Here is a 10,003-nt window from a genome sequence, read left to right on the forward strand (position 1 = left end):
TGCTAGCCCCCCCCCCCCCAAAAAAACCCCCATTATAATCATACTGGTTAACGATCGACTAATTAGCTTCGTTTGACGGTCAGGAAAATAAAAATGAACAAAATGCTGTCATTCTGCAATTCTCCACCATATTTACTAAGTTCAGGTAACTCAAAAACTTGCGTACACGAGCTGAGACCAGACGTGAGATTTGATCGTAGCCACCGCTCGCGTCCATATTGATAAATTCCACATTTTGCGTTGAAACGACCATACACCCAATTTTCTGTCGTACGGTCGTTTCATAAATGAGGCCCATTATGTTTTAAGTCTTAAAGGGGTCATATGATGTTGCTAAAAAGAACATTATTTTGTGTATTTGCTGTAATGAAATGTGTTTATGTCGTTTAAGGTAAAAAAAAACAACATTATTTTCCACATACTGTACAATATTGTTTCTCCTCTATGCCCCGCCTTTCTGAAACGCATCGATTTTTACAAAGCTCATCGTTCTGAAAAAGCGAGGTATGCTCTGATTGGCCAGCTATCCAGTGCATTGTGATTGGCCGAATTCCTCAAGCGTGTGATGGAAATGCTACGTCCCTTACCATATTGTGATCCCTGCGGCAACCACATGTGTCGACCCCGGGCTGGACTCTGCTTCGTCCACGGTGAAAGCCAATCCGGCGATCCACAGCGCAAAGTTGAAGTATTTCCTCAGCGACCAGCAAGTATCAGCTATCGTACTCTTTTGGAAGTCCAAACAAAGTAGTTTCGCTTTCACAACGAAGCACACAGCGAACGACATGGCGGCAGCAACAATACTACAGCGACAATAAAAGTTACGCCGCCTTTCTTTGCGTGAACATTTGGGCAGGCATATGCAAATCTTCCCACATAGTGAGGTAGATATGTGGGGGCGTGTTAGAACGAGCCGTTTTAGGTAGGTGTGGTTGACTCAACTTTTATAAAGAACATCTCTTTGGATTTGAGACTTTAGTCTTTGCAACTTTACAGATCTTCTTTATGCACCAAGAGCTTGTAACACTCCAAAGAGAAAGGAAAAATTGAAATCGCATCATATGACCCCTTTAAATCACATCATTAAAGTGTTTTCGTGATATTTTTGCAGTGACATTCAGAGGTCTTTTTCCTCTTTCATATGCATTCACATAGATATAGTATACAGAATAGATAATTCCTTCAAAAACACATTGAAGTGAAATTTAATTTAAATACAAGTTTAGTTCAGTATGATTAAAACATTTTTTTCCCTCATCGGCTAGTTCTTAGTTTTAACTGTTTTAACTCATATCTACAGTTCTCTCATGTTGTGTAGTTTGTTTGTTGTTTTCAGCAAAAAAGATCCTCCAGCAGCTGTTGGTTTGTGTTTCAGGTGTTTCTGCTGCTGAACGAGATCAAATGAAGAGAAAGTCAGTGAAGGAGGGAGAATATGTCACTTTAGACACTCATGTAATAAACAAACCAGATAATTTAATGTGGCATTTTGATGAAACTCCCATCGCTGTAATCACTGGAGATCAGAGTATCTGTACAGATGTTCAGTGTGAAGATGCTGAAGAGAGATTCAGAGACAGACTGAAGCTGGATCATCAGACTGGATCTCTGACCATCACAAACACCAGAACCACAGACTCTGGACTTTATCAACTACAGATCACCAGCAACAGCACAATCCGCATCACCAGTGTAAAGAGCTTCAGTGTTACTGTCACTGGTGAGTATCATTTAGTCATTCAGTGAATTTTCCCTTGAGCAGTTTTTTCAGTCCAGTTTGAAATGTTAAAATCAACCCAGTAAATGTTTTCATTGCGGTTGACTTAAAAAAAAAAAAAGTGATTAATAACTGAGGTTTAGACAGATTGGACATTGGTCTTAAGCTTGGGGTGTAACCATGCCTTCCTCCCCCTCACATCAATGTTATCATCAGATTATCAGTTGCCCAATTATAATAATGACTTATGTTTTCAGTTGACCTAACGGGAATATATGTCGCCGTTTCTGCTGTTCTGATGTTCTTGGTTGCATCTGCTGGTTTAATTTACTCTTGCAAGTGCCATTCAAGAAGGACATGTGAGTGTTACATACAGCTGATTTAACAAGATGGAAATTTGAGATTTGTTGTGTGGAAATAATTTTTTTTTTACACCAGTTAACCAAAGAAATGTGTGTTTAATTCGAGTTATTATTTTTCTTACAGAAATCAGGACGCAGCGAAGTCATCAGGTGAGATACAATGTGTACTGAATCTGTCTGACTGGAAAATAAAAATAAATAAATATTGCTTAGAAACACCAATAATTTTTATAGAAACACCAGTAATAACTGACTCTTCAAGACAGCACTGCTCTCATGCTGTTACACTTTATATTAAAAACAGTGGTGTGATTAAATTTTATGTTATAATATAATTGTATTCATTTACTACATTTTCTGATTTATATTTACCATAAGTTGTTACAATGGTCAAGAAGTTTAAAAAAAATTATAAAAAATATTCATTGTAATATTAAAAAAATTAAACATGTAACATTTATGTCAGTGACCATATAAGGCCTTTCCAGGATATTTACAAAACCAATAAACCATTAAAATGTTTAGTACATTAACTTATAATATTATAACTTATTATAATAATTATTATAATTAATAATTCTAATATTTATTTATCTGTGTTTTATTTTTTTCTGTTTTCCTACAGGCAAATGGTGTTGAAGACTCATCCTCAAATCAGACTGACCCTGTAGTGGCAAACACTCCTAATGAATCGTCCTCAAACCAGACTGAGCCTGAGGCGGCCAGTGAGACATTAACATACCCCTATTTTTTATTTTGATATTTTCATTGAAAAGAAACATGGAGAGGAGTTGAGAAACGAGAGAAGTGGATAAAGCTATCATTACTCAAAGAAAAATAGCTTATTATAGCTATAGCTTGTTATATTACAGATTTAGATTTCAGCAGTCGGTACCAATACCAGTCATTAAACACTAAATGTAACTATATCAACATGCAGTATTGTTGACAAAAAGACAAGACTAAAATTAAGTTTTAATTTACTAAAATCCTGCTTTTTTCCCCCAAAAAAATTTGTATGAGAAATATAATAAATCTGGAAATTAGATTTTGAGCAAAGTAATCATGATGATCAGTTAAATCATTGTGCAGCGTGATTAAATTTCATGTTTTCTTTTACTAAAATTAGAAAACTAAAACTTAGCCCAAAAAAAAGGATAAGATAGGGGTGACTACACTAAAAAATGCTGGGTTAAAAAGGGACAAACCCAGCTATTGGGTTGTTTTGACTCAGCGGTAGGGTTGTTTTGACCCAGCTACTGGGTTAATTTAACCCAGCGGTTGGTTTGTTTTGACCCAGCAGTTGAGTTCAAAACAACCCAACCGCTGGGTCAAAACAACCCAATAGCTGGGTTTGTCCCTTTTTAACCCAGCGCTGGGTTATATTTAACCCAGCATTTGTTAGAGTGTAAATACAATAAAAACTAAAAAGGACATTTGACTAGATTAAAAATAGCTGACAAAACTGACAGCATTTAAACTGCAAGACTTTTTGTCCATTTGTTTCATTAACTGACTGATTTTTTTTGAACAAGTAATATTAAAATGTGCAATGCAAGTGCAATTACACTAATGAGTGTCAGTCAAACACACAGGTACTGAATTGAGTCTGTACTACTGTTACTTGTGACGTTACAGTCACTAGTAACCGTATTAGCATATTGACAATGGAAAGAAACATCACCAGTATGCTGTTATTCCTAACATTCACGTTACACTAAACTGGCGTTTTTAGCAGGAATCTTTTTTTAAATTGATGAAGCACTTTGTATATGTTTGTTTGTGGGGTCATAGATTTGTGGCGAAAGTTTCAAATCCTGCAAGTGTTGATCCAAGAAGTATCACCATAGTGTCTTTGGTCAAAATGCTGGGAATTGGATCTCAGGAACTGAACCTGTAGTAACGGGAACTTCAGTAACAGAACTGAAACAAAATGCCAAATAGTTTATTTTTGTTATATATTCACTTCTATATGTGTTACTTGAAGCTGCATGAGCTTTTATTGGTTTTAAGCAAATTAATGTTTATTGAAAGTCTATTTACTATAAGTCCATTTACTGATATAACAAAAATATGCACTTTGTTATAATGTTCAGATGTTTGCTACTTTACCCTGAATCTCTTCATTTGTAAAATTATACTTTGTCAATTTTTTTTCTTTTTCCTTTGTAACTAAATCTGCTTCTCATTAAGCTTTTTAGCTTTTTTAGCTGGAGTTTAGAAGAACAGCGAGATTCAGTAGGTGAAATTTATTATGGTTCTTTTGTAAATGCTTTTAGAAATGTTATTTCAGTGTCACCCCTCACCAAAATCTGTACTGCAACCTCAGCAGAAAACCAAAACATGTGCCTTGCGCACTTAGTGCAATATCATTTAGAAACATTTTTTTTTCCCTTTTGGTTTTCTTTTGCAGCATCCAAAGAAAATGTGCTTTAAAGCACTGTAAAACTGCTTTGGCACAATGTGTATTGTATAAAGCGCTACATAAATAAAGGTGACTTGACTGGACTTAAACTTTATTTCATAAAAGCATTTTTTTTAAAAAGAAACGTGCAAGATCTTTGTATGTTAATGTAACAAGTGCCATTAAAACAGAACTGAGTTCCACAGAAGATTTGGTCTGGTTGTATTTTGGCATTGTCATAATGTTGTTTAAACATTTAATTCATATATAAAGATTAGGCCTACATTATTTTAACACCTAAATAAAATGTCTCACTAAAAGATTGTATAGTGAAAAATAAAATGGAAAATGGTCCAAAGCCTTAATTCTGAGTTATACCAGCCAGGCAAGGACCCCATTAGGCGTTTTGTTATTGTAAGACCATCAGCATACTTCACTTTGTCGCAAAATTAATATTGAATTAATGTTAAGCAAAAAAGCATTTTAGTTGAGATTCTGGACACTCGTGGTGGCCACTAAATTAAACTAATACGGGGGGGGGGGGCATAACATTATATCAACGCTGAAATGAGAGTGTGTGGTTTATCGGTCTAATTTAAATTAACACAGAGACATTTAAATTTCACAATTTCAGGCATCATGACACTGATAATGATTGATTTTGTGAAAAATATCAGGTGATGTTAGTGAAAAAGGTGAAAGATGTGAGAGAAAAGTATAAAAAAACAAATATAGATAAAAAATAATCAGCAGACTTCTTTTCAGTTCAGTATTGTGTGACTTAATTATATGGCAATACCGAGGATGTAAACCTTTGAAAAGGATGATGGGTGAGAGTGTGAGTATATATATGTGAGTATATATATATATATACATACTGTATATATATACACACACATATACATATGTATATGTGTATGTATATATATCAGAGGTCAGAAAGAGCTCTATTACCAGGTATGTTTACACACACAAGGAATTTGACTTGACGACAGGAGCTTCCAGTGCAGAAGAAAGTATGGACATAGTGCAAACATACATGATAGTGCGGACATACATAGGAATAACACAGTAGAGCTGAAATATAACACTAATATGTGACCCTGGACCACAAAAACCAGTCATAAGTAGCACAGGTATATGTGTAGCAATAGCCAAAAATACATTGTATGGCTCAATTATCGATTTTTCATTTATGCCAAAATTTATTAGGATATTAAGTACAGATCATGTTCCATGAAGATATTTTGCAAATTTCATACCGTAAATATATCAAAACTTCAGTTGCTAAGGACTTTATTTGGACAACTTTAAAGGCGATTTTCTCAACATTTTGATTTTTTTGCACCCTCAGATTCCAGATTTTTAAATAGTTGTATCTCGGCCAAATATTGTCCTATCCTAACAAACCATACATCAATGGAAAGCTTATTTATTTAGCTTTTGGATTATCTCAATTTTGAAAAATTTACACTTAAGACTGGTTTTGTGTTCCAGGGTCACATATAAAAAAAACAGAAAATTAAATAATGCACTATATACAGAAGTAGAAGTATAGAAAAAAATAATAATAGCAATTGTTTAAATGAATGTAGCCTACAGATAGGCCTATGTTATTTACAAGTGAGCAGTTTACAAATGTACACATTTCGGATTACAGGTGCATCTCAATAAATTAGAATGTCGTGGAAAAGTTCATTTATTTCAGTAATTCAACTCAAATTGTGAAACTCGTGTATTAAATAAATTCAATGCACACAGACTGAAGTAGTTTAAGTCTTTTAATTGTGATGATTTTGGCTCACATTTAACAAAAACCCACCAATACACTGTCTCAACAAATTAGAATACTTCATAAGACCAATAAAACAAATTTTTTTAGTGAATTGTTGGTCTTCTGGAAAGTATGTTCATTTACTGTACATGTACTCAATACTTGGTAGGGGCTCCTTTTGCTTTAATTACTGCCTCAATTCGGCGTGGCATGGAGGTGATCAGTTTGTGGCACTGCTGAGGTGGTATGGAAGCCCAGGTTTCTTTGACAGTGGCCTTCAGCTCATCTGCATTTTTTGGTCTCAAGATTCTCTATGGGGTTCAGGTCTGGTGAGTTTGCTGGCCAGTCAAGCACACCAACACCATGGTCATTTAACCAACTTTTGGTGCTTTTGGCAGTGTGGGCAGGTGCCAAATCCTGCTGGAAAATGAAATCAGCATCTACAAAAAGCTGGTCAGCAGAAGGAAGCATGAAGTGCTCCAAAATTTCTTGGTAAACGGGTGCAGTGACGTTGGTTTTCAAAAAACACAATGGACCAACACCAACAGATGGCATTGCACCCCAAATCATCACAGACTGTGGAAACTTAACACTGGACTTCAAGCAACTTGGGCTATGAGCTTCTCCACCCTTCCTCCAGACTCTAGGACCTTGGTTTCCAAATGAAATACAAAACTTGCTCTCATCTGAAAAGAGGACCTTGGACCACTGGGCAACAGTTGAGTTGATTAGCTGATTGGCATGTCATCATATTCTAATTTGTTGAGATAGTGAATTAGTGGGTTTTTGTCAAATGTGAGCCAAATTCATCACAATTAAAAGAACCAAGGACTTAAACTACTTCAGTCTGTGTGCATTGAATTTATTTAATACACGAGTTTCACAATTTGAGTTGAATTACTGAAATAAATGAACTTTTCCACGACATTCTAATTCATTGAGATGCACCTGTATATATAGAAGGTGCACAATGTCATTCACACAAACACTAAACGCCATCATGGTGAGACTCATTAAACTGAAATATGCAATAAACATTGATTTAACAACATTAGATGTAACATACAACCCTAATAAACATAACTGATTAAAAAAACTAAGCAGATACATAGTTATTTCAAAGAAAAAACATAAAATTTGAAATGCAACGCAGGGAATTCTGGGAATGTCAATTTAGGTTTTTTTCCCTGTAAATTTTAAATTTTTTCACTTCCAAAAACGGTATTTTACCGCAAAATTGTCTGAAATGTCTATTACAGTTTTTCACCGTATATATTAGGGGAACTTACCGTTAACCATTTAACAGGTTTTTACTGTAGTATTTTCACAGTTTTTTACTGTTAAAATCACTAGTACATATTTATTACTCCATTTGGCTTTTCAGGCAGCTTCTTCTTTTATTCAAGAATTCAAGGATTCAAAGCGTTTATAGTCATATGCCCCATGAGGAAAACAAGTTTCCCTGAGCAATGAAATTCTTACTTTGCTGTCCACAATGAATGCCAAGACAGCAAAATGCATTGTTGGATACACACTGCAGGAATAGTCAGACTAGGTATGCTAATCAAAGTATAAAAAAAAAATTAAAGCCCCTCAAATGTAATATATAAACAGCTAAACACATTAAAGAGTTAAAAAATATAGGTTAGCATAGGTTGTTAGCTTCTTTTTTGTTTTGCTGTGTGCCTGTAATCAATCAGGCAAAACAGCTAATAGACGATTTATCATATACACAAACTGTGCATTGTCTTGTTGCAGTTAATGCTTAACATCGAAACTTCATTATTTTCGAAATAATCCATTAAACAAGTAGTGATTTGAGGAGCTTGCACTAATATTTTCAGTTCCATTCGTTTGCACGTTGTCTCAAGGACAAGCCCACAATAGGGGAAACTCAGGCGCCACCCATTGGAAACAAATATTTCAGGAACTGATTATATTGTGACACCGGCTTAAGTGTTCATTTAACACTGATGGGTTGAAGATGAATAGACATAAGATGAAAAACCACAAGGCAAAATGTATTTTAACAGTAATACCTGAGCATTTACAGCGACAACTCAAAATATTTTTCAAAAATGAAATTGATTTGATCTTTGCAAAATTTGAAACATCTTCGCCAGATATGCTTTTGTCTCATTTGGTCTCAAATCAGCCACCTCCAAGATCAAAGATGGATATATTGTGCATCACAACTCAATGATACTCACCAGTGACAGTAACACTAAAACTCCTAATGATGCTAAATCTGCTGCTGGTGATCTGTAGTTTATAACGTCCAGAGTCTGTGGTTCTGGTGTTTGTGATGTTCAGAGATCCAGTCTGAGGATCCACCTTCAGTCTGTCTCTGAATCTCTCATCAGCATCTTCATACTCAACATCTGTACAGATTTTACTCTGATCTCCTGTGATTTCAGCTATGAGAGTGTCATTAAAATACCATGTTATTGAATTGTTTTGGTTTTTTATTATACGAGTGTCTAAAGTAACAGATTCTCCCTCCTTCACTGACTTTCTCTTCATTTCATCTCGTTCAGCAGCAGGAACACCTGAAACACAAACCAACAGCTACTATAGGACCTTTTTACTGAGAGGGGGAAAAAAAAGAAAACAAGTTACACAACATGAAATAACTCTGGATATAAAAGCCACTTTCATGTTGTGGATATAAAAGTGACTTTCTCTGCACTTCTTTCGATGAACTAAAAGTCAATGTGGATGAAATAATAGACCAGTTAAAACAGATGTCCAGTGAAGCTTATCAGAGATGGTAAGATTAGAAACGGTCATATCCATTACAGCTGAAGTGCAGCTTTTTAATAAATCAAAACTGTATGACTCACCATGAACAGCAAGGAGAAAGACCTTGGTCCTGCTGCTTCTGCGGCGACGGAAGATCAGCAGATCATAAAATCCAGAGTCTGTGGTTCTGATGTCTCTGATGGTCAGAGATCCAGTCTTACGATCCAGCTTCAGTCTGTCTCTGAATCTCTTAGTATCTTTATCACACTGAACATCTGTACAGCTAAAACAGGGATCTCCACAGATTCTAGCAATGTGAGTGTTATTAAAATACCACTCAATGTTTCCCTCTTGTTTCATTTGATCACCAGTGTTTAGAGTGAGTGAATCTCCCTCCATCACTGACACTCCGTCTGTATCAAAACTGAAAAAACCTGAAGAAGAAATTAACAGTTAATTATAAGCCAAACAACATTGTACAAGGGGAGAGTGCAGTGATTCTACAGATCATAAAAATCGTGAGTAGAGAAATATGTCTGGATTCATAATGTAACAGCAGATTTAATGATTACAGCAGATTTAATGATTTAATGATTTAATCATACTAGACATGATAAATATCACTCATAATAATACTTTAGGAAATGATATTTTCCACAACATTAAAAAGATTAAAATTCTTAACTGCAAACCAAACAAGGATCTTTGACAAAATTATGAGGTAAATTGAGCGAAATGTCTGCCCAACCAGCTAAAACCAGCCTGGTAGACCAGTTTGACCAAGCAGCTAAAACCAGCCTGACCAGCCTGGTAGACCAGTTTGGCCAACCAGCTAAAACCAGCTAATTCCAGCTTAAACCAGCCAACCAGCTTAGGCTGGTTTTAGCGGTTTTTTTCAGCAGGGTGCTTAGAAGTAAAAAAATAACCAAATTCTTTCTAAATTGTATGGGGCCAGTAATTAGCCAGAACATGATAAGGAGACTTTCTCTAAATACCTCAATATTGTG

General features: G+C 35.3%; 1 protein-coding gene and 1 pseudogene across 1 annotated transcript in view; one reads left to right on the forward strand and one right to left on the reverse strand.

Annotated features, from left to right (window-relative positions):
• The window catches only part of LOC107573946 (contactin-3-like), a 10,357-nt gene extending 7,222 nt beyond the window's left edge, over positions 1 to 3,135 (forward strand). The window contains exons 6-9 of the mRNA XM_016260407.1: positions 1,376 to 1,717; positions 1,972 to 2,073; positions 2,201 to 2,226; positions 2,702 to 3,135. Of these exons, the coding sequence (XP_016115893.1) occupies positions 1,376 to 1,717; positions 1,972 to 2,073; positions 2,201 to 2,202 (446 nt within the window). The 3' untranslated portion in view covers positions 2,203 to 2,226; positions 2,702 to 3,135. The remainder of the gene's footprint in view (positions 1 to 1,375; positions 1,718 to 1,971; positions 2,074 to 2,200; positions 2,227 to 2,701) is intronic.
• LOC107573945 (uncharacterized) overlaps positions 1 to 10,003 on the reverse strand; it is a 65,704-nt pseudogene that overhangs the window by 43,036 nt on the left and 12,665 nt on the right.

The sequence above is a fragment of the Sinocyclocheilus grahami genome, unplaced genomic scaffold (assembly GCF_001515645.1).
Source record: "Sinocyclocheilus grahami isolate Dianchi unplaced genomic scaffold, SAMN03320097.WGS_v1.1 scaffold2074.1, whole genome shotgun sequence".
NCBI classification, from domain to species: Eukaryota; Metazoa; Chordata; class Actinopteri; order Cypriniformes; family Cyprinidae; genus Sinocyclocheilus; species Sinocyclocheilus grahami.